Source organism: Phocoena sinus, chromosome 11 (genome assembly GCF_008692025.1).
Source record: "Phocoena sinus isolate mPhoSin1 chromosome 11, mPhoSin1.pri, whole genome shotgun sequence".
In the NCBI taxonomy this organism is placed as follows: Eukaryota; Metazoa; Chordata; class Mammalia; order Artiodactyla; family Phocoenidae; genus Phocoena; species Phocoena sinus.
Window position 1 is genome coordinate 31,311,580 of NC_045773.1, and position 24,916 is coordinate 31,336,495.

The window sequence follows — 24,916 nt, forward strand, 5'->3', positions numbered from 1 at the left end:
AACCCATCAGGTAATGCTGAGAAGGCAGAGCAAGAGATATACCACAAGTCAGGAAAGACGGGAGATGCAGTGTGGCTCTTCCTCTGGAAACTAGAAGCTCATCACAACATGAGCTTCATCGGAAGACGATTTAGATTTTCTGTCTTCATAGAACCTGCAGCTCCATAGCACATGCCAGAGGAGCCTCAAGCCTTCACTTACACAGTCACTTCTTAATAGAAAGAACCTGGGCCACATTTCAGACAGACGATGGCTGTGTTGGGCAAAGGGCTAGATGTGGTCCACCCACCCAGCCTTGCTTCGCAGGCCTCACTCCAATTTTAGGAATGAAAGATACGAACGGGAATTAGAAGGATGTCACTGGGCTGACACCTCCTTCCAGATATAAGCATCAGCAGGGCCAGTTCTCTCACTATTAGTCTAGTCGACAGACAGTAAATGAAAGTCTAAAAGCTTATCTATTTTTCCCCCATGTGGTACGATAAAGCTATTTTCATCTGGAAGAAGGAAAAGTAAATAGATTTACTTTTCTTGGATGGGCCTCTGTGAAAATAAGTATTAAAAATATTAATGAATAAATTTTTAAAAATTAAATTCAAAAACAGTTCCCCCCCAGCAGACTCAGATGGTACATTCTGGGCCAAGCCCAGCCTTGGTTTCCGGTGGTGCCCACTGCCCTGACCCCCGAGCCCCTCGTGCTCACCTGGGATCTTGAGGTTCAGGTCACAGATGCTCCCAACAGTGGCCACAGATGGGGCTCGACTGGTACGGGTAATGCTCTCCTTGACTCTTCCCTCCCCGCTGATCTTCACGGTAAAGGGGCTCCCTGCAAAAACCGAGCAGGCCCTTGAGAGCAGCCCAGAGGGCACGCATGGCATTTACAGAAAACCCAAGCACGGGACAGGGAGAGCAGATGGGGCCACACATACCAGGCACGTGCTCATCGGCGAATTTGGTGGAGACGATGTAAACGCCAGGCACGGTGGGGAAGTAGGAGACCTTGCAAGTGCCGTCCTCCAGGTCCTCTGTCTGGATGTCCACTTTGCTGGGGCCTTCCACTGCCAAGGAGATGCCGCCATAACCTGCAACACAGTAGCCCGTGGCTGCTATGACAGCAGCTCATCAGGAAGGGGGAGCCTGATGAATGCAGAAAGGACCTCCACCCCTGGAAATGCTCCAGAAAGGAGAAAGACAGCAACGGTGGCCCCTGTTGGACAGCGCTGGGCACAGGAGTCAGTTAAACGCTCTGAGAAATCCTGGAGTGAAATATCCTGGCTGACGGTGGCCTTGACCACACTCTCTTCTCAAGGGTATCCGCTAATATCCCACCGACCATCTGTCCTGCAGAACCCGCTGCGGGGGACACTTTGACCACCTGCTTCCAGGAATGGCACATGCTGTCTGGGGGTTTATTACCAGCTGCAGGCCTGAGAATTTGACATTTTTAACTGCTCCTAGCTGCCTCGGATGCCCAGCCAGGGAACCACTAAGACAGCAGATCTAAAGCTTTAATAACCTGAGGAATCAACAGAGAACATAAGCCCATCAGGACCACAAATTCTCCAGCTCCTTGCCTTGGGAAGGTGACTTTATCCAGAAATCACCAATGCAAGCCCATCACTCAAAAAGGCAGAAGGTGAAGACTCTGGGATGTGGAGTAGCTTGGAGTGGCCCAACCTAATTCAGACCATCTCAAAGAGGAAACAGGAAGAAACTCCTCATTTGCACGAAAGCAATGCTCAGCTGAACATGACTTTGACCCGCTGGCCCAACATTCTTAGTCTGAGATGAGTCAAGGAGACCCTGGGGAGCTGAGACAACGGTGGGAATATTGATAATGAAACAGATCTGCGAGTTGTTGTGACTCTGGGTTCAAATGCCAGAAGCAGATGGGGCTGCTAACCCTGCGAGCCTCAATTTTTTCATCTAGAAAACAAAGATAATACCTACTTTGCCACTGCTCTTGGGGCTTAAATGATAATCATGTAAAAGGGTCTGTAGTTTGAAGGATGCTCACAAAGAGAAGAAGGTTGGCAGGATAGAAAGAGGGAGTAATGTGAGCAGTAAGAAGCCAGTTCCAAAGCTCCGGGCCTTTTCCCCTGGGACCACCCCCCACAGACCTGCATCCCTCGTGTCCACGATGAAGTCAGACATCTCGAAAGTCCGGCCTTCTGACAGGCCACGGCCGTAGACTTTGGCTCTGCGGGCATCCCCAATCTCTGACTGGACCACCATGATGGACACGGGGCTGTTGGCCACGTGGTTGCCGTTCTTCTTGATGCTGACCAGGTGTTCACCCACCTCCCGGGGGATGAAGGAGATGCCTGGACCACAGCACAGATTGGGGGTTATGAGGTGGGAGGGAGGGGTGAAGGGGAGGAAGCAGGAGGGAGACCCAATGGCAAGAACAGGAACAGGACTTCCTTCCTGACTTTCTGGCAACCCAGGGTGTCCAAGAGGGTTGTCAGCATTGTAAGGCAGAAATGCTTGGACTCTGACCATGCATGTGACCCAGCAGGTTTATCACATCACACTCTAAGGTGCTACCGATTTCCCAGGCAAGGACTGGGATCCCGGGCAAGGAGGGAACCCCCAACCCCCAGTCAAGACGTCCCGGCTCCTGCTGGGAGGGCAGGTCTGAGCTCACCGATGTGGTTGTTGGGCAGCCTCTTTAGGAGACAGGGCTCGTCGCGGCCGGACGGGGCCTTGATACTGGCCGTCAGCGTGCTGAGGTCAGTCTCACTGATGTCAAGCAGGAAGTCGGCAGCAGAGCCCAGCTTCACCTGAGAGCACCGTCTGCTGTCGTCTGGGAAACACCAGCCCCAACACAGCTCCGTTACACGTGGTCACCCTGGCTCTCCAGAGCTCTCACACCACATGCCATTTATAGATGAACAGGCAAGAATTAATTACGCAAACTTAAGTGACAAAAACACGCCCCGGACAATAAGCAGACCTAACCAACGAAGAATGACTGCTACTTATGCCTGGTTACAGGGAAGATCTGAGTCCACACAGACCACATTTATAACCCACTGAGAGCATGATCTGAACAGAGAGCACAACAGGGGTCAGAAGCAGGGCTTTGAGTCAGATAATCTCCACCTGAATCCCAGAATACCCACATGAACTTGGCTAAGCCAGTCTCTCCAATCCTCAGTTTTCCCATCTGTAAAAGGGACACAAAAATCTGTCTAGAAGTGATGCCGATGAGCATCTCTGAGCTCACTCATGCAATAAGTATTATTTGAATGCCTCTATCTGAGGGCCTCCTTATTTGGACGCTGGAGTCAGACTGGCACAAATAAGTGCCCTCCAAATGATGTGTTTGCTTTTCCCGGGATTACCAGCTGAAGGAGGAATTTAGCCTATCTAATGTTGGCCTTGCATCCCTAGTTTGTTCCCAAGGAGGACGTTTGTGAAACCTAAATCTCAGACGTGCCTAGCCTGCTGCCCCAGGTCTGATGGGAGGGGGGCTTATTGGGGCAGGGAGCCTCCAGCAAGTTGGGCAACTCTACCTGTGATCTTGGCTGTGAAGGGGCTGCCAGGGATGTGTTTGTCATTGTACTTGACCAGAATGCTGTAGTCGCCTGGCAGGGTGGGCAGGTAGGTCACCGTGCATGTCCCATCTTTGTTGTCAATGCAGCTGATTTCCGCCTTTGAGGGTCCCTCAATAGCCAAGTCCAGGCCACCTGTCAATGAGAGGAGGGAAGGAGAGCCATCAGGGAGAGTGTTTCTGTGTTTCGAAAGGGATCATCTCTCATCTGGGACAGCCCTGATGCCAGGAACGTCAGACTGACACAAGCCATGGACAAGGGGCGTAGGTCAGAACAAAGCTATTTACATGGTGAAAGTGCCACTGGGAAGACACTCCACCATCTGAATTCTTCCTGCAAGTGACCCTGAAGTTCAATTCTTCCATACGTGTGGGATGAGGAAGGGATGGAACCCCACGCACCCAATCACACATACAGGAGAGGGTGTCACACACAGACTAGCACTGCTGCTTGGGGGCTGGATTGCCATCATGAAAATCCCATTAGAATCGCCAAATTTAGAAATTCCTGTGATGACAACGCACATGGGCACAGAGCTAGAATAAGCCACTAAATGATTCATGTGGCCCTGGTGGATACATGTACAGGTGCAAAAGAACAAAATCAAAAATCTTATCTATCAAAACACACGTAAATTTCAGGAAAGTCACATAAAACATTTCATAGTATGAGCGTGATTTTAATCAGAACACGAAGGACTTTAAAATTTCTGTTTTGGTAGAAGACAGAGGAGCTCTACGTAAGAGATTTGTATGACAGAAAAGGACAAGAGCCTTATTTTTAAAGGCTTCCCTGGAATTGCATCCCCTTAACTCTCCGAATGACAGCTGAGACCCACAGAACCACAGTACCTTCTCCTGCGTCCTCTGGTGACAATGGTGAAGGTGGCGGTTTTGTTGGCCACTCCATACACCAGGCCCGGGCCATATGCAGAAACGCTCCCGCTGTTGGGGTAGTTCACGTAAAACTGGAGCGGGCTCTCTGGGTTTGCAAAGAACACACACAAAGTTGGGACTCATGGGGGGTTTGGGGGGATTCACCTAACAGCAGCGGGTTGTGGCATCTCTGGGCAGAGCAGAATGCAAGAGGACACTCTGTGGGGCTCCCCATCCTAGGATATCCAAGGGGGTCTACTCACTATCGACCCTTCAGTGATCACATGAGAAAAACAGTCCCCAGGGTGCTCCAGACTAGAGGGGGCTGAGGCAGGGGAATCTGGCTCAAATGGACAAGTAAGGAGGGAACAGCTACACCTGGGCTGGGTGACGGGGGGTGGGGGGGAGCAGTGGAAGAAGAGAAATGACCCACTATAGATGGAATGTGACTGGAAAGGTCCTTTGGGAAGGCCGTTTTGCCCATGACTTTCAAAGTCTGTGAGCCCAGCCCGAGGAATCTATCCCAATGTGGTCCTCTCCACTCAGGCCCACTCCCAGCCCTAGGCAAGTACTTCCATTTCCACAGAATTCAGGTGCAAATTAGGAAAAGAACCCAGGGTCCAACAACGGGGGGTGGTTAAATCAACATTAGTCTACTTGCAGGTCACTAAAAATAATGAGGGAGATCTATGTATACTAACTTGAGAGATTATCCATAATGTGTTGCATTAAAGAGAAAAAGGCAAATTGCTATATAAATGTCAATATCCCATTATATTAATACCCTATATAATATTAACACCTATTATAATACCTATATAATAATATATACCCATCATAATATATTCCTATGTAATATTAATACCATTATCCCAGCCCAAAATAGAACAAAACTGCATGCCTATTTGTAGGTACAGAGAGAGACATTTGAAAGATACACACACCAACATTGGAAGTAGAAGGAAAATGGTAGAAAGACATTTTTACTTTTTCTGTATCTGCACCTTTAGAACATTTAAATAGAAGCAGATAAATACATGTTTGCTTAAACTAAAGCAAATATCAAACTGGGAGAAGTATTTGCAACTCCTATCACAAAGGGCTTATCTCTCCAACATTAGACTGCTCTCAGAAACTGATATGACAAAGGCCAATCATCCAAGAGAAAAACTGAGCCAAGGATACAAACGTCCAGTTCAGAGAAAAGAAGTACAAATAGCATTGATACTTAGCCATATAGAAAGTTGCTCAATTTCATTCACAGGAGAAATACAAACAAAGCAATACCGTTTTTGAACTATCAGTCTGGCAAAGATCCAAAAATTTGAGGAGCCTATTCCACTGGCAAATTGGCGGAAAAGCAGGTGCTCTCCTACATGGCGGGTGGGTATGTGAACGGGAAGGGATTGCGTGAAGGGCGCTTTGGTGAGATCTGTCAGAATTGCAGGGCTGTTGCCTGTGCCCTGCAATTCCTGCCCTGGGAACCAAATATCTCAGATACACCCTGGCAGGTGTGAGATGATGGGTGTACAAGGCTATTATTCACTGCAGCATGACCAGTAATCACAAAAGTGGGGAAGAACCCAAATTGTCCTCCAGTGGGAGAAATGGTTCACATGTAACGTTCACCCAAATGGCCGGACACCATGAACACTCTCTACTATTCAGATGCACAAAGTTTTCCAAGATATACTATTAGATGAAAAGGGCAAGGTCAGAATAATGTGTAGCGTAGGCTACTGTTTATGTAACAAAGGGAGAGGGATTAAACATCTGTATTCCCATCTGTTGTAGAGTCTTAAAAATATTCTGAAATCTAGCATAAAACATCAATAACAGTCAGGTTCAAGGAGAGGGCAGATGGGGGATATGGGTGGGAAGGAAACCCTTCTCCACATCATTTTTAAACTACGTAGATAGGTTATGTACTCAAAAAAAAAGAAAAAGAGTAACACTGCTGGTTGATGGACGTGAAACTTGAGCTGGCTTTCCTTGTCAAGAGCAGTGTGACAATAAGGCAGCTTGTCCTCTTCTCACAACCTCTTCTCCCATCCCACGCTGCTCTGGGCTCTGCAGGCCCGGCTGGAAAGTCCCCTTGACGTGTCCTCACATTTTTCTCCCAGCTCACTCTTTGGCCATGCTTGGCATAGTGACAAAGACAAACAATCGCAGACCGAAGGGCCTGCACTGTGACCCAGGACACTTAGCTGTGTCATCCCTGCTGGAAATCAGCTGGATCTGCTGGGGTCACAGCCTGTTTGGTTTTGCAGGGACGCCTACACTGCATTCCCAAATCTGCCACCGAAAACCACACAGCAGGTGACTGAACGACTGACTACAACCTCCCAGATGTTCACGTCCTGAATCTTGGAGTCCTGCAGGGCCAGTCAGCCAGGTCGCTGAGCCCGACTTACCAGGGATGTGGCTGCCCATGTATTTGATGTGCATCTCGTGGAGCCCGACCTCAGTGGGAGCGTATCTGACAGTGACCGTGCCATCCTTGTTGTCCACAATCTCAGGTGTGGCTGTCTTCCCAGAAGGCATGTGGACCTCTCCTGTTGGAGCACATGGAGACAGGGCAGTGAGCCCACCAAGACTTCCCACGAGAAGCTGAGCACAGAGGTACACGTGGCCTTCACAATAAACGTTTTCAGATACAAGAACACTTCACACCATTGCCTAAAACACCACGTTCCACAACCGGAAGCAGAGACGTACCTGCCTTTATTTTGTTCTATTTTGTTTCCACAAAATGCAGCAGGCAACTCACAAGTAAAGGGTCTTCTACTTTTGTACTGACAAATGAGAAGCTCAAACAGGACTTGAGAAGACCATGAGACCAATTGGATTGGTAAAGCGTCAACTCAAAGAGAAGCAGGCATTGAAAGGAGGCTAGGAGAGGAAGTAACTCTTGTACAACAGACCTCAGTGTCAATGTCATATCTTGGAAAAGTGGAAGAATAAGAGAAGGCAAGAAAAGGGGGGAATAGGAACGTGATGGTCGAGAGAGATCTAAACACAGTGGTTCTCCCCTTACAGAGCATCTCCGGCCCTCTCTCCAGGATGCAAGTTATAAATGAACCACCTCTTCTGATATACACACAGAACATTCTGCAATCCCATGGGCTCATGGACTGACCCAGGGATGCTGGGTTCCGGACCCCAGGTCTGGGAGACAGGTGGAACCAGCTCCTGCGCACTGTTTGGAGAGCTAGTGCAAGTGAGTGAGAACAAGATGGCTTTCACGTCAGTGCTTACCGGTGATTTCTCCTTTCCTGACTGCAAACGGAATGACCAAGTCGAAAGGCTTAAACCCCAGGCCGTTCATGTCACTCACTGGGACATAGGCCTCTTCAGTACCTAAAAACAGGAAGCAGCGGTCACTGGGTAAAGTGGACAACAGTGTGAGCTGGGGAAGCTACAGGGGGCAGAGCAACCTGGGAATTTTGCAAGCTCGTACAGCCAGGATTTGGGGATGCGGCTGCCCATGCATTGTGGGCTTTGGCTAACGGGCTCTGGGGCCAGAGCAGAACCTGAAGAATTGAAGGAATCATGCTGACCAATTGCTAAAACTCCCTAGGCTGTTTGCTTGTGAAATTCCCAGTAGCGCCCATGGGAAAGCGGAAAAGTGAGAGACAGCAATGTCTGTGAGTCCCAAGAGGTTCCACCTGGAAAGGTTTAGTTGCCTGTGGCCTGGAAAAGAAGGTGCGTTTTAAGTGGCAGAAAGTAGCAGCGGTGGCTTTCCCCCTGAACAGAAACCAAAAGTGCAAGTGGTGGCTTTTAGAGTCAGCAGGAGGGCTGAGACAGCTGTCCATCTTTCTCCTTAAATGTGGAGACAAACTGCACCGAGCGTGATCACAGACATGGTGGTGGGCGATTCGTGGAGCGCGTACGATGACACAGGTGGGTCTCATTACAGAGAAAGCCGGGATCATTGTGATGCACTGATCAGTGGGGACAAACCAGGACACCCAGAGGGCTTAAGCAATCCCCAAAAGCAGGCTGCAGCTTTTCTGCAATGAAGGCTGAGTAAACAAAGACATGGAAAATGGAAAAATAAAAACAAAAACCAAAAGTGTACCCAGGGCCTGAATCCGGGGGGACATGCATTTACCGGTGCTTCCTCCACAGCTGCGACTTTCCCATCTGTGGCCTGGTCAGTGGCAAATGGAAATTAGTTGGGAATCACATTGAGGGACATCGCGACTCAGTAGATTCTACAACCCGAGGGCTGCTTCCTCCCCATCTGTCTTGCCTAGCAGAGAGCTACTCCCTGTAGCGGGAGCCTACCTTCTTCCCACCGTTGTGGAGAGCAAGTTGGCATCTCCTCTTCCAATGTCAAATCCATATGCCCTCTGAACCCATGACCCACTGCTAGGAAGCAAGCCTATAGAAATACTGGCAGGAAAGTCTATAGGTAAGTCATGTGTGCAAAGGATTTTACTGGAGCCATTCATTGTTGGGAAAGGCTGAAGTAACCTAAATGTCCATCTGTAAGGGAGTCGGTTAAGTAAATTATGTAAGTGTGTACAGTGGACCCCGGTGCAGCCATTCTGAAGAAGCGATCGAGTCAGATCAATTAATATGGAAGGGTATTTACAGCATATTGAGGGAAGGAAGCAAGTTGCAAAGCAATGTGCATGGTTAATCTCATGCACAAAACTGACATGTTTCTTGTATAAGCAGGAGAAAACCTAATGCTGGTCACCCCTGGAGCATGAAATTGGGAAAGGGGTCTCTTGTTACTTGGTATGTGTCTATAGTTATGTTCTAAAAGTTTTTATAAATTCATTTTTTAAAAACCAGAGACTTTGTGTTCCTGATCCAATCACCCTGATAAGGGATGGGTCCCCTCTCAGTTCCTTCTTCTCCCACAATAAAAGAATTGGAAAGCCTCCCTTCTGGAGGAAAACTTCCGTGCTCATGTTTAGCCCCTTTTGTGTATTCTGGCATCTCAGAAAAGGGGCTTCACTTACAAAGGCAGCTTTGTAAGCTTCAACGTTTGCAACAGCCCTATCCCCCACCCCCTGGACCATCTCAGGTTGGGCGACTCTGGGACACATCAGCCGGGAAGATCTTTCAGTGGCTACGCTATAGCCTTTGATCAGTGACTTCTTTTTTTTTCTTTTTTTTTTGGCGGTACGCGGGCCTCTCACTGCTGTGGCCTATCCCGTTGCGGAGCACAGGCTCCGGACGCACAGGCTCAGCAGCCATGGCTCACGGGCCCAGCCGCTCCGCGGCATGTGGGATCTTCCCAGACCGGGGCACAAACCCGTGTCCCCTGCATCGGCAGGCGGATTCTCAACCACTGTGCCACCAGGGAAGCCCTGATCAGTGACTTCTTAACAGTGACAGGCAGAGAAGCTGCTAGACCCGTGACTTGCTGTGCACGTCTGTGAGATGCATTTAACTCAACCAGCCTGCTGGAGCTCCTGCAGACATTTGCTGCAAAGGCAGTACAGGGTGTTCATGTCCTTTTGGCCCCAAGCTTGCAGGGGAAGACAGCGAACCTAGCCCCAAGAGGCCAATGAATAAAGAGTGAGCCCATCTAGGTAAGGCTGGAGGAAGCTAGGAACGGGAGAATGAAGACCTAAAGCACGTGCCCTGAGTGTCATCCCTTCCTGCCTTCAGCAGTTGTTAGGGGGCTAGTGCGTTTTACACAAAGGATCCTTGCTCTGTGCGCATTCCTTGCTCTGTGTGCATTCCAGGGCTGAATGGACATTCATTCCTAAAGAGTTTGGTGGCCTCCACTGCAGGTTTCTGACTCAACTTCTAAAACGGTCCTTGGTATTTTCTTCCTGATTTCCTCACTCACACCCTCCAAACGTGGTCTCTTATCTCCGGCCCATCCCACCAGCAGGGCTCTGACCTCTGCCCAATTCTAACCAACCAGATAAAAAACTCCTGTGGGCTAAAAACAGATTCTTACAACTACAACTGGGACTTCTCTGTAAATAAGAAGGACATAAACTTTCTAACTGCATCTTTTTCTCCCCTGAGGAGAAAAACACTCCCAAATTAACAGCGTCAACATCCTTGAGACATAAAAAGGCTCCAGGTCTCTGGCACAACGTTTATAGATAAACAAACATCTATGGAAAAGAATAAAGGTTCAGCAGATTATAGAGTGGGAGACAGACACGGGCTTCTGTCTGGAATGGAGTCTTCGTGTCCTTCTCTGCTGCTGCATAAAGCGAAATCATTAGATGGAGCTTTGTAGGCTGTGCGTGGGGCCAGGCCACTGAGTTCTGTAAACTTTGTGGTCTGCTGCCCATGGCATCAAAGGACACAGGTGAGGACGGTGCTCAGCAGCTGTGCAGAGCAGGCAGTCTGGGTTCAGTGGACTCGAGTCTGATCCCCGCTCCTATACAGCATTTGTAAAAGGGCCAACAATGCTTAGTTTTAAGGGTTAAATGAAGGACTGCTCCTGAGGTTTCTAAGTCCTTTCCTGGTTGAAGAACCTCAATAATCGAAGGAGGATCTAAAAGTCACTCAGATTTGAAAATTAAACGGCCGAGTCATTCTCTGGCTCAGAGGTTTTGCATAATGGTTTTCTTTTATTCCAGATGTTCCTAGCTTCAAAAAGACAAGCTATTGCCCCCTCATCATCAAAGTCTGAATCTTTCCAAAACACAACTGGAGGTACTTTGAGTCCTGGGATATCAGAGTCAAGTCTCCAGACATAACAGCCTCGGGAGCCTCTCTCCTCCAGGGGAGGAGAGAGGAGGAAGAACAAGCAGGATGAAAATTTGTAATGTTTTACTCATAGACGTTTTCGTCAAAGCGTATCTTTCTGAGCTGGGCTTAGGCCAGGACATTGCCTAAGATCCTTAAGAATGATGGACACTCTGGTTGCCAGTGATTTCCTAAAACCCCTTAGAGCCAAAGGGTCCCTGGGTTTCTAGAGATTACACAGGATTCTGCAAGGTCATGACTGCTTAAGACAATTTTCTTTTAAAGAAAAGAAAAAAAAAGTGGCCGGGGATGTCTCAGCCAGGGTTTAACAAACAGCAGTCATTACTGTACCTGCTAACAACAGCATGCTCTAGAGAAGGAATTTTCCTTACCATGACAGTGAAGGGGCTGTTGGGAATATCAACGCCACCAAAGCGCACGTAGATGACATAGGTGCCCGGCTTGGCGGCCGTGTAGAAAATGTCATAGGTGCCATCCTCATTCTCGATGACATCAGCCTCAGCCTCAGTGCCGTCTGGGGTCAGAACCGTGCAGGTCACTTTGCCTTTCCCGGCAGTCTTGGCATCTACCACAAAGCCCACTTCCTCTCCAGTTTTCACAGTGGAGGCGATTCCAGGACCTGGAGAAAAGTTTAGGAGGAGAGGGTGGAAGCTTCAGCCATGGACAGCAGCTGAAGGCCCAAGAACAAATCACACACGTTCGTGTTGTATCTGTGAATGTTAGACCTTCAACTACCGCTGTGCGGAGGGACGTCCCAGAGATGCCCTGGGGAAGATGCTGCTCCAGGGAGCATTCTATCCATTACTTATTAAATAAGGTGTATCTGCAAGTTGTGAGTGATAACCATGTGTTAAACCGGCTTTGCCAGCATTCAAGTGTATGGGGATGAAGGTCAACTTTCATCAGCAAACACATATTGGACATTTTCTTAAGTGCCAGATACACACAAAGGTGAGCAAACCACAGCCTCAGCTCTCAATATGCTCAAAATCTAACAGGGCAGATGCATGCAGGCTGGACACCAAGAATGACAGCTCAATCTGTGTTGGAAACACCGAGGGGGGGACTAAGTTATCAAAAAAATAATCAATGGTTCTCCAAAGAAGCGTCCTGCAGCACATCTATGGAAAGTTCTATGAATTTATATCCCAGGGTTGCCACATTGACAGAGGGCTTCCTGAGAAAGGGGAAATGGCTGAATTCTGAAGGCTGGGTACCCTTGGCTAGGGAAGGCTTACAACCTCTGTCTCCAAATGATGACCCGTCTATCTGTCTGTCTCTCTGACTTGTGGCACCCCTTTACTGAGGATCCACAGATCAGGGAGTGCAAAAAACTGTGAATTAAAAGCACCCTGGCAAAAAAAAAAAAAAAAAAAAGCAAAGTGTGTAGAAGCAACAGGGGGTGATAAGGACATGCTGAGACAGTGAGTAGTAAGGGAAGACTGAAGTTTGGCACTGAATGACAGACTGAGAGGTAGGGCCAAAGGAGCCCCCAGGCTGAGCAGAGTATCCTGCCTGAGCTGCGGGAAGGAGGAGAGCCTGGAAAGCCAGGAGGAAGTTCCCACCCAGTATTCACATGCCCTCAGGTTGGCAAAGACAATCCAGTTGTCTCTGGAACAGCACAGACCTAGGAGGTGGCAGACTGGCCATCGTTACAAAATTTCTCAGTCTTGTGGTGGATGAGCCAAAAAGCGCCAAGCTGAGCAATTTACAGCCTCACCCTGAAAGCCAAAAGATTTTCTCCTTTCAGAACAAGACGAGAGGGCTTCCCTGGTGGCGCAGTGGTTGAGAGTCCGCCTGCTGATGCAGGGGACACAGGTTCGTGACCCAGTCCGGGAAGATCCCTCATGCCGCGGAGCGGCTGGGCCCGAGAGCCATGGCCGCTGAGCCTGCGCGTCCGGAGCCTGTGCTCCGCAACGGGAGAGGCCACAACAGTGAGAGGCCGGCATATCACACACACACACACACAAAAGAACAAGACGAGATATGAGAGAAATAGGACACATCCAGGGTGGACCTCTGTTTAGTTTTATTTAAAGAGAAGCAAATCAGTTTCATTTCAGAGATGGGGATTCATGGTTTGAAATCTGCTTGAAGCAACATCAGAGTTGCCCATGATATTCAATTGGTCATGTCTTAGAAATGGAAGGAACTGTTATGCTCTAATATTCCTGGAGAATTCCCAAGAGACTCAGACGTAAGTCCTGAGTGTTGAGGAGAAACCTAGATCCTTTCATGTGCTTCTCTAGCCCTGGCCTGAAATGCTCTTGAATATATCTCAAATAACTAAACCATCTACTCATGAAAGGCATAAATTTGATGCTTTTCATGGGAGCCACAGTTGAAATCGCAACAACTGAAATCTCAACAATCACCCACTTCAAAAGTAACGGTAATAGTTTCCATGTGCCTGGCACTTGCGCTAAGCACTTTTCATGTCTGACCTCATCTAATCTCTGCAATAGCACTGCGAAACGGTCTCTGATCCTTGGAAGAGCTTCTTGAGCTTCAATGTTTTCCGAAAAGATCTTCCATCTAAGTCTGCCTGAGGCTAAGAGTGGTTGAGCATCTTGCCCTGATCACACAGCTATTAAGTGGCAGACGCTGGCTTTCTGAGGCCAAAACACACACTCCTGTCCTTGAGCTGCACTCACCTGTGGCCAGGCACTTGCTGGCATCGCCCGTCTGTGTGGCCCGGATGCGGTAGGGAGACAACGGGATGTCGTCCCCACCGTAGGTGACCCCAATCATATAGCGTCCAGTCTTGTCGGGGATGTAGGTAACAGCGTATGTGCCATCTTTATTATCATGGACAATGGCTCTTTTGGGTTTTCCCTCTTGGTCCTGTGAATCACAGAGAAATGCTATTTAGGATGTTGTCGTCAAGATGTAGAAACCATTCAAAGAAAACCTTGACAGATTTTGCTCATTAATTAATGCCTCTAGTGGGAGGAAAAAAGAATTACTGGCTTAATACATTTTGGGAGGTGGTGGGAGCAGAGGGTCATAGATCCCTTTAACACTGTGATGGACATGGTCAATTTTTAGTGAATTTTCTGTCAAGGGAACGAACAGTTTTAGCTCCAAATCCATCGAAATGTAGGGAGACAAGGGGGCAGAGGCTCCTGCTTCTGCACCAGCACCTTCACTCTCCTTTCCGTCTTTACTAATAGGAACCTAATTCTTAGCTAGGTATGCTGCTTCCAGAATACGAGACTCCACTTCCTAGTATCCTGGGCCACTAGGTACAGCCATGGGACTTATGACAAACTTCTGGCAAATGAGAAGAGAGTGGAAGTCTCATGAGGGACTTCTGACAGGGCTGCTTAAGAGAGCTGATAGAGTTGGAAGGTCCCATTGTCCCTTCTGCTCTCTTCCTCTTTCTGGCGTGCCATGTGGATTGGATGGCCAGAGCACCAGCAGGCTCATGGTCCATGAGGAGACCTTAGGGACAGAAGCCACACGTTAGGACACAGGAGCAGAGAGGTGGAATGGAGCCTGCTTCCTTGATAAGCCACATAGCACCCAGGCGCCTTGCCCGGCCTCTGGGCCTGTCTAACAAGAGAGAACTATCCCATGTGTTTAAGCCACTCTTAGTTGAGGGTTGATTGTGATATGCAGCCTAATCCAAAGGGTAATTTTAAACATTCAAACAACAAAAGATAGGAATAGATATAATAGAGAGCAAAATATATGAGATTCACCAAAATATGGTACTTGAAGCTATACTCTCAGACTTCTCAGGCAAGCCTATTTGTTGTCCTGTACAATTACCGACTCTCTAGTGGGGAAATCAGACAAACATTTGTGTGAGGCTAGAAATTAGTTGTTAAAATCCTGGTTCTTATCCCTGGCTGCGAAATTAGGTCTTATTAATGAAGTTTGGCTCCAGAAAAATCATCCAAGGTTACCGTTATCTGAACAGCAAGCAGGCCTTCCCCGGCATCTCTGGCATCGATGGCAAACTCCACAGGCAGGCTGGCAGGCACACCATAGGTACTGAGGCCAGGGCCACTGGCGGTCACTTTGCTGGCATCGTATGTGGGAAGGACCTTGACCTTAAAGGGACTTGACAGACATACACACCCCAGTTCAGTATGGATACACTTCAACTCAGCTACATCTGACTTCTCTTACACAAGAGACTGGGATTGAGAGGGAGGATTTCTACAGCATATAAGACTTAAGTGCCAAATCCAGCAGAAATTTACAACCGTGTAACCATCATACAACAGACCAGCTTTCCGTAAGTGCATTCCATGGGTTACAAACTAATTTCCAAATTAGTTTGGGAAACATGGGGTTAAACACATTTAACCCACTTTTGTTTTACTAACACAATGATCACCAAAATGGAAAGAAAAAATATTAAAACTGATGTTTCGATATTATCTTGTCCTCTTATTTTCTATTTTTAGTATGTTTTAGATGATATAAGACCTATTAGTCAAATACCACATAAATGTAATTTATAAATTTTACCTTTCCACAGAGCTAGAGCTATACGTATACCTTCATGTAAAAATATGCACATTTGGGGTACAGGTGAAACTTTTAAATTCTAAGTATGATAAAAAAAATCTTTGGAGACTCTTCTGAGAGGTAAAGAGCTTAAGCAACATTTTTTCTATTAATAAGAATGAGGAACAGGTTTTTATTCAACACCTTCTGGGAATGCTATGGCCAACCAAATTCTCAATTAAGAAGTAAAAATTTTTGTCCTAATTAGAAAACAAGTTGCATGGTCACCAGAAAGAAGACCTTGATGAACTAATGCACTCCTTACTGTCAGCTCACCTTTACATTAAAGATGGCTGAAAGGAACAAATGCAAGGGGGGCACCAAGAGAGCAGGAGGCACAAACATCAAGGCTAGTGTATTTTAACACCTGTGCAGAGCATGCCGGTTCTCAGTGATGCTGATCAGATGGATGGATGGATGGGTAAATGAGTGGATGGATACATGGATGGATGGATACGTGGGTGGCTGGACAGATGGATGGATACATGGATAGACGAACGGATGGGTGGGCCACCAGAGCAGTGCTGGTCACCAGAGGGGTGGGCTTGAACCCCTTCCCTAAGTGACAGAAGCTTACCTACGAGGGATCTCTTCATCAGCATATTTAACAGAGACCATGTAAGGCCCCTCCTGGGATGGGGTGTAGGTCACTGTGTGTGTGCCATCCCCATTGTCCACCACGTTCACGGGCTCCACCAGACCTGAGAACAGAGACGAGAGGGCTGAGGAACTGCCTGGCTTCCCCTTCACTCCACCTGGGCTGAGTTCATAAAGGATCACATTCATCCAAGAGAGCTATTGGTTTCCACTGATAACACAAAGGCAAGCAGGCCATAATCAGAGGCCTAAGAAATCACAGGAGAAAGATTCCCCAATTCATAGTTGCAGAAATGACCCTGAGAGACACCTTTAGCTTTCTGTTGGCTGAACTACACTCTGTTGGACCTAGAGTATAATTAAGGAGACTGCCTGCACTTGTTGCTGGAGGGCATATGGTGAAGATGCTTGTTGCAGACATGCTATCCTTGCAAGCTGGTTAGGCATGCTTGGGATGAGGTAATTTTACTCTACAGCCAAGAAAGGGTCAAAGAGTCCAGAACTCTGAACAGCAAAATTTAACCAATGGGCCAGCCAGTTAAAACTTGTATCCAGGGGCTTCCCTGGTGGCGCAGGGGTTGAGAGTCTGCCTGCCGATGCAGGGGACACGGGTTCGTGCCCCGGTCCGGGAAGATCCCACATGCCACGGAGCGGCTGGGCCCATGAGCCATGGCCGCTGAGCCTGCGCGTCCGGAGCCTGTGCTCCACAACGGGATAGGCCACAGCAGTGAGAGGCCCGCGTGCCGCAAAAAAAAAAAAACCAAAAAAAAAACTTGTATCCACCTCCGAGCAAAGACCATCATGACAGCAGCATGCTGGGTGTAGGGCGCAGGGCAGGTGAGGTGCCGATCTCATGAGGGTGAGAGGGCTCTCAATGTGACATCTGCAGGGGACGGTTAGAGGTCACTTTCAAGCATAATCAAGGCATGCATTAGGTTGGTAGATTCTAGATCCCAGTTCTGAACCTGAGTGTCAGGATGCATCAGCTGAAGGGTAGGTAGATTAATCAAAGTGTGGCATACTCATTAAGCAATGCACATGAGGCAGGTACAAGGCAATTTCAGAGTTAAGGCCAGCAAGAGACATTCGGGTTACGTAAATCAGAGCAGCAGCTAATAGGAAAATGCAAACCTGTCTCCATAAAGTCACCCTTCAGGTCCCGTTTAAAGAACTCTGACATGGCTTTCAAGGGGCTGAGCCTTGACTGGGAATCCGTCTCATCAACTAAAATTAAAAGGCTGTTATTTCAGAGTCCTCTGTAATAGACGTAGATATCTCAGCAAAGCTTTTCTCTCTTTCTCCCCTCTGCCCTGCCCTGTCTCTCTCTCTGTCCCTCTACCCCGTCCCCACCACACACACACACAGGTCTTGAAGCTCAGTAACTCTGTGGAATCAGATTCCAGCCCTATGACTTCATTTCCCCCAAAACCATTTCTGCTCTGAGCTTCAAAGGGCATAACCTCCTGCTGAAACCCATTAAGGAGAAAGTTCCTCTTCAAAGAAGGAAGCCCTCATCTGCCACTTCTGTGAAGCCAAGAACACATCACTGAGTAAAAATCCAGATAAGTTAAGATATTAGGCAGAGACTGGCACATTTTAAATGCTGGAAGAGGAAGTGTGATCACCTACTGAAAAAGGTAAATTTCAACGCACATCAGGGCTTGTCCCAAAATGGCCTGCTAGCCTCACCCAACCCAAATTCCAGGCTGCAAAAGGGGAGGCCAAGTTGCCAGCAAAGCCCATTCCCTAAGAGACCACCTCTCTCCAGGGAGCTGGGATGATGACAAAGCTACGTGTCACATGGGCTGAGTATTGCTCATTTCCAGAAATTTGGGGTGTGTTCCCGCATGAGCACCAAATCCAACACCCATGCAAATCCAGACCCACCCCAGTCACCTCACAAATGTTGAAACACATAATTAAGCAGTTGCGATAATTTTACCTGTGAGAGCCCAGATACTACTTGTTTTAAAAAAATAAAACAAAATTTTAAAAAGACATTTAGGGTCATATTATTAAATGATAGAAAAGACGGGCCGCCGGAAAAATAACAGGCCTGCCAATTTTTTAAGCATAAACTTCTACAGTTTAGCTAGAACATGGAGCAATAAAGTAATTTAAGAAATTTAACCTAAAGTTCATGACTAAACTCAAAAGCAAAGTGCCTGCTCTGGGTCATGGCTGCCCCAGTCCAGGGCAGGTGAGTGTCGGCAGGAAGGCAGGATGTGTACTTACCTCGTGGGCCCGTGACCCTCACTTCCAGTGGGGCCAGGCCGGCCTTGCTGCTGTCCACCGTGAAGGACTGCAAGACACGAGCTCGGACACCCGAGCCCAGCCCAGGGCCAGCGATCTTGACCTTGCTGGGGTCCACAACATCCTTCACAGGAACCCTGAAGGGGCTGCCTAGAAAAAGAGGTCACAGGATTCTAAGTACAGCCCCCCCTAGTGCCTGGAGACCCTCCTTGTGTGCACCCAGAATTGCACCATTGCTCTACCCAGGCCCTCACTTACACCAGCCCCAGTCAGTTTCTCCTGCCTTGCTGTGTTGTGCACCCAAGTGCACCTACTGTGTACAGACATGGCGCCAGGTTCTGGGCCCAGAGTGCTTAACAGCTCTCCAGGAACCCCATGCAGGAGAAGGATGAGGTAAGCAAGTCACTGTAACATCATACACAACCCACGTTGGGGACTTGTACCAGGTGTTGGTGGAGCACTCAGAAGACAATGAATCTGGTCTCTGGGAGACCAGAGGACGCTTTCCAATAACATATGAGACATATGGGTGAGCAGATGTCACTGAGAAGGGTTTCAAGCAGAGAGACTGGCATGTGCAAAGGCCTGGAGGTGAGGGAGAAGACAGGCTGTTGAAGGAACTGAAGGAAGGAACTGAGTGGTGGAAGGAAGGCATGGAGAGGACTGCAGGCTGTGCAGTCCACATCCAATATCCTCTCCCATAAAAGGCTCCTCAGGGGCCCCTGGACTCCTGGCCCTGCAATATAGCTAGCACCGCCCTCCCACCACCACTCATGGCCTTCTTGGTTCCCTGGCCATTTGGGTGAAGCCTTGCTTTCTCCCTGAGTGTAAGCTGTGGTCCCCCTGCATAGCTGACCCCACTGCTGACACGGGGGCCCTCTGACTCTTTGAGGGTATTGATTTTAAAGACTGATGAAGCATGGGAAAGGCAGGGGGATTGGAATTTGAGAAAAGCACTAAACACAGAAACAGGAACTGGGCCAGGACCCTCATGGGATTCCTCTACCAAGGGAGACCAAGTAAGACTTCCCCAGAGGTGGGCCAGAAACAGGAGCCCCAGCATCCCCAGCACCATGCCTCAGGCTGCCAAGTCCATCACCAAGGGGCAACACCCATCTCTTGCAGAAGTTCTCATTCTCCCTGTGACGCCTGGTGGTTAACGATGTCTAACTGCCACAGAAGCCGAGGTCTCTATGCTTTGTATCCTAGAACATTTGTACTTTGTAGAATCAGGGGTGGTAAATAACAAAGATCACACAGAGAACCAAGGCCCTGGCTTTTTTAACAATAGCAGGGCTTCAATGGTATCTGATTTCTTGGTTAATTGAAATAAATGGCTGACCCTGGCAGAGACAAGCACCACGCTCCATGCTGGAGTTTAGTGATACAAAAGGGAGTTTTATTTTAAAGAGAGATAGTTGAGGATTTCAGTATCAAGAAGTGATGGCAAGGAACTAACTTTGAAGCCAATCTCCAAGTTAGCCTCCAATGGAAGTGGTCTGAACTCAGCATGAAGTAGCCAAGAACCAACAAGGTAACTTTAGGTCTAGAGTGGCAGATACCAGGCAATCTATGTCACTCTCCCATTCTGTGCTCCAGGCAGACATGATCAATCAAACACAGCAGCCTTTCTTCCTGACGCAGTCATCCCACTTAATCCAGTGGTCAAAACAGCCATCACCAACAGACCACAGCTGACCCACCAGAGGAAACCTGGATATGCCATCGCGGGTAAGACGGGATACTTGGTTAAAAATAACCCTACTATGGGTTTGTGTCAGGCCAGGAAAAACCAGGCTAATATTTAACCAACCAGAATTTCTATGAAAGCAAGTTAGAAGCTACCAGGTTGTTGAATGTTTCACAGCAGAACCTCATGCGCTACCTTTGCTATGAAGCCTGACACTGAGACAATCAACCAACGCTTTACTGAATGACTCTGACTGGGAAAATTCTGGGGTCCAGGAGAAGTTGGCGTTTGGCTCTGGGAGGCAAAAGAGCCTGAAAAATAAAAAAGAGGCACCATCTACATCTGATGAAGAAAACCCTAAATGGGTCTCTTTCTGTTGTTATGCTCCAAGTTGGCCATTTGCTTCAAGCTGTGCATCAACCACAGGGGCCCAACCTCTCACCCCCTTCTGCAAGGGGAATTCCAAAGCTGATGGCATCCACCAGATTTTCTCAATAAAGTCAAAATAGTTTTGTTGTCTCCACTACCAGGAAATGCTCATCCCACTACTGCCTGCCTGGTGGGAGCCACCAGGTCATCTGCCCTGGCAACAGCCTTCTACCCATTCTCCAAGCTCTATTCTCCCATCCCATGAAGTGCACAGTTGCAAAACTCCAAAAGGTCCTCTTGGCTCTGTATTGTCCCTGAGCCCCGCTCTCTTTCTTTGTAAACACTTGGCAGGAAACTCACAGACGGCAGGAGCTTTGTCTTGTCTGTGGCTGAATTCTCCCTGACTAGTGATTATAGGAATTAAAAAATCTATATTAGAAGAGCTGCAAGGACAAGTTTGAGGAGAAATGTCATTTTAAATGAATTATGGCTTCAATGGACATCTGAGTAGAATGAGTTTGAGCTGAATTTCAATGCTTTCTGATCAATGTGAAAAAGGAGGAGCGAGCGTTGAGTGTGAGTGTGTGTACACATTTGCACATGATACGGGGAAAGAGCAGACAGAGTCAGGAAAGCATGTGGTCAGTGGACACTCCAGCTTCCTGGAAGTCAATCCACAAACCTGAAAGTAGGGCCCTCAGCCTGCCCCTTCCTCTCTCTGTCTCATCCTGGCTTATGGCCTTCAGAACAACACTGCCCCACCCGAGGTTTCTCCTGCTCTCACCACACATGAGACAAGGCATAAGGTGACTCAGGAGCAGCCCTGGAGTCCTTAGACTTCTGTCCACACCTTACCACACACTCACCTACCCTTCTAGACGTGTGTTGGGTGGCAATCATTTCACTATATAAACAGAACTAGAATCTATGGAGATTCCCCTGCTGGAGCACGAAAGTTGGAGGACCCTTCACTATTTAAGTCATATTTTTTTAATGTTTGAATAATTTATAGCAGTGGTTCTCAACTACAGGTGATTTGTCCCCTAGTGGATATCTGACAATATCTGGACACATTTTGGTTGCCACAAAATGGGTTAAAAAAATACCATACAATGAACAGGAAATTATTATTATTATTCCTATTTTTACAGTAAGTGCACATACTACATCATTAAACAGAAATTAACATATAAGACCCTGAATTTGTGTGTCATTATCAGCTACCAGGACTGTCAATGGAAACAGAAAACAAGACGTGTGTAAGACGAATAAGAACCAACCACAAAATAAAGTGAAGATTTTCAACTTTGTAAAGAATCAGCTTTCCTTTAAGATCTAGGTCCTTCAACATGTGAACAATCATTTTCAGTTAGAACTCCAAGCCAATGGATTTTGGCATAATACTGGTCCTCTTAGGAGTTGGGATATTCTTGGAGATGCTGCCCTAAGGAAAATTCTCACTTTGCAGCTACTGCAAATATCAGACAGTTTTTCCCATTCAGTGAGACAAGCAAAATCAAACCCACTTTCATGCAAAAATCAATAATTCTTTGGGTGCCCTTCAGAAGGATAGCTTACCGGGGATGTGGGCTCCTCCATATGTGATATTCACGTCGTAATCCCCTGGAGCAAAGGGGATGTACTCAGCACTGCAACTGCCATCTTTGTTGTCTCTGCAGTTTATCTTTGACTCCGATGGTCCCTCGACAGTTATGCCAAGACCCCCAATTCCTGCCCCTCTGGAAAGTGTGAGTAAAAAGGCCAAGTTGTACTAGTGGTTCATGCCAGTCTGCTTATTTCCAAAATTCCTTTAAAATCCCTCTATAAACTATCCCATTTCACCAACCAGACTCAACAACTGTGATACCTCTCACACAGGGAATTTCTCAACAGTGTAATATAAATAAAAACAGCTTCGACCCTTCCTTTCCAATGCTTATCCTTCATTGTTGCATTGGCTGGGTCTGAAAGTACAATTCAGATATGAGACTTGTGACCAGTTTTAATAGGAATACTTCTAATGCTTCACTTAAATATGAAATTGGTTCTATATTTTTGAATTATCACGTTAAGTAGCTTCCATCTAGTCCTGGTTTGTTCAGCAGTTTTATGACTATTATCAAGTGCTTTTTGGTACTTTTAAAAGCATACTTGGTCTTTCTCTGTAATATATGTCTCTGTGGAAGAAGACGCCTCACATATGAAATACAAAGCCTCCCAAAAGTTGGGAGACCATGATACATATGTAGGATACACCTATAAAACTTCCTGAAAGCAGTTAAACTACTTAGGGCTACTCCTTTACAGAGTCAACACACAGATCCCAGGACCTTGCTTACCTGGTAACCACAGTAAAGACGTTGGGTTTGTTGGTAAAGGCCTCTTTCAATCCAGGTCCTTGAGCTTGAACCCGAGATGGCTGGCAGCCTTCGGTTACAGCCACTTTAAAGGGACTGTTTGGGATGGGCACATCATCATATGTCACCTCCACTACATGGAGGCCTGTTCAAAACAACATATAGAAACATATTTGCACAGGAGTCACTTACTTGTGGCAAATAATACTCTAGCGGTCAAGTCTATGTGTTATCCCATGTTATTCGAAAGAACAGGTTGAACAAACAGCAAAGTTGGTATGATTTGATTTTTTAAAAAAATACAAACTGTTTGTGCTTTTGTTCACTTGGCAGTCACATACCACCCCCCATCCCCCAACACACACGCAAGGCCTCTCCTCCAAGCAAATATCACTAAGTCTATTTTGAAGACAGTCATCTTAAACACACCATCCTGATTTGAGAAAACTCCACCTAGCCACTAACCGAAAGACAAAGAGAAACCCATGAAATAGAATAGACAAGCATCCACGAAAAGAAAGTGAAAATATCTATACCATAAAGTTTAGGGATTATATATCCAGATAATGAGGACATATGGTGCTTTTATTATTTTTATGCTTTATCAAAATTTTAAATTAAAATTTTTAATTTTAAAATTTAAATTCTTAATATTCAAGAAAGAAATTAATTATGTTAAAAAATCGCACAGGGAATTCCTTGGTGGTCCAGTGGTTAGTACTCCATCCTTCCACTGCTGGGGGTTGGGGTTTGATCCCTGGTCGGGGAACTAAGATCCCACAAGCCACGGGGCACGGCCAAAAGTAAATAAATAAAGAAAATAGGAGGTAAAAATTAAGGGAGAACTTTCCCCCTTCAGGAAAAAAAACTGCACAAATGAGCAACATGCCATGACATCACCCCATAACCTGCTCAGATGAGGCTGAGGCTAAACAAAGCCCAACTACTACACAACAGGGCCAGCATGCCCGGCACTGAGCAAGCAGGTGGCTCTGTTCGGGAGAGAGGTTTCCACATTTCCCAGTCACTGTGCACATGCTTCTGCTGAGACGGTCAAGGCACGTGGGGCAGGAGTTAGCACCAGCCACTGGGAGGAAGCAGCCCAGCAGAGCTCTGAACGAGGGTCATGTTCCAAGGAGAAGTCAACTCACCTTTCTCGAAGGGCGTGTATTCCACCTGGTAGGTCCCATCAGCATTGTCTGTGACGAAACACTCGGTGGAGGCCCCTGAGGGGTTGGCAATATGGGCCTTGATGTGGTCGCCTCCGACCTGCGTCAGGGGCCGTGAGTCGACCGTGAAGTCGGTGGTGGCTTCCCGAAACACATCTGCAGAGCAATCACACAGATAAGAACGTCGCTGTCACCTCAGTTTCAGGAGCAAACTCAAGAGCCAAGGTTCTCGGCACTTCAGAACACACTCATTTAGGTGATCGCAGACAACCGGTTTCTCTGACTCAGAATCAGGAATATTAATGCCTCCCCACCCTCAATCTCCTTGGCAAAAGAAGCTTCTTCCTAAGCCAAGTAACAACACAACTGCCTGCACACTTCTTGGGACAAAGGTGGGATCTAGGACAGGTTAAAGGCTGAAGACAGCAAGTGTGGTATTAGCCAGCAGTACATTTTAAACCTTTTTCAGATAAGTGCCAAAAATGCAATATGTTGTGTTTCCACATTGAAAGGAAAAAAAACCAGGGGCTTCCCTGGTGGCGCAGTGGTTGAGAATCCGCCTGCCAATGCATGAGACACGGGTTCGAGCCCTGGTCTGGGAGGATCCCACATGCCGCAGAGCAACTAAGCCCGTGCACCACAGCTACTGAGCCTGCGCTCCTCAACAAGAGAGGCCGCGACAGTGAGAGGCCCGCGCACCACAATGAAGAGTGGCCCCCCGCTCGCCACAACTAGGGAGAGCCTCGCATAGAAACGAAGACTCAACACAGCCAAAAATAAAAATTAATTAATTAATTAAAACAAAAAACACAAACAAGATTTCTGGCTTTGC

General features: G+C 47.4%; 1 protein-coding gene across 1 annotated transcript in view; it reads right to left on the bottom strand.

Moving 5' to 3' along the window:
- Positions 1-24,916, bottom strand: part of FLNB (filamin B) — a 139,144-nt gene that overhangs the window by 19,348 nt on the left and 94,880 nt on the right. Inside the window, 19 exon segments of the mRNA XM_032647686.1 lie at positions 704-826; positions 930-1,082; positions 2,121-2,324; positions 2,648-2,806; positions 3,519-3,692; positions 4,409-4,424; positions 4,426-4,538; positions 6,847-6,987; positions 7,691-7,790; positions 8,511-8,585; positions 11,500-11,747; positions 13,783-13,972; positions 15,040-15,196; positions 16,227-16,350; positions 17,378-17,470; positions 18,482-18,649; positions 22,137-22,297; positions 22,898-23,060; positions 24,067-24,240. Of these exon segments, the coding sequence (XP_032503577.1) occupies positions 704-826; positions 930-1,082; positions 2,121-2,324; positions 2,648-2,806; positions 3,519-3,692; positions 4,409-4,424; positions 4,426-4,538; positions 6,847-6,987; positions 7,691-7,790; positions 8,511-8,585; positions 11,500-11,747; positions 13,783-13,972; positions 15,040-15,196; positions 16,227-16,350; positions 17,378-17,470; positions 18,482-18,649; positions 22,137-22,297; positions 22,898-23,060; positions 24,067-24,240 (2,736 nt within the window).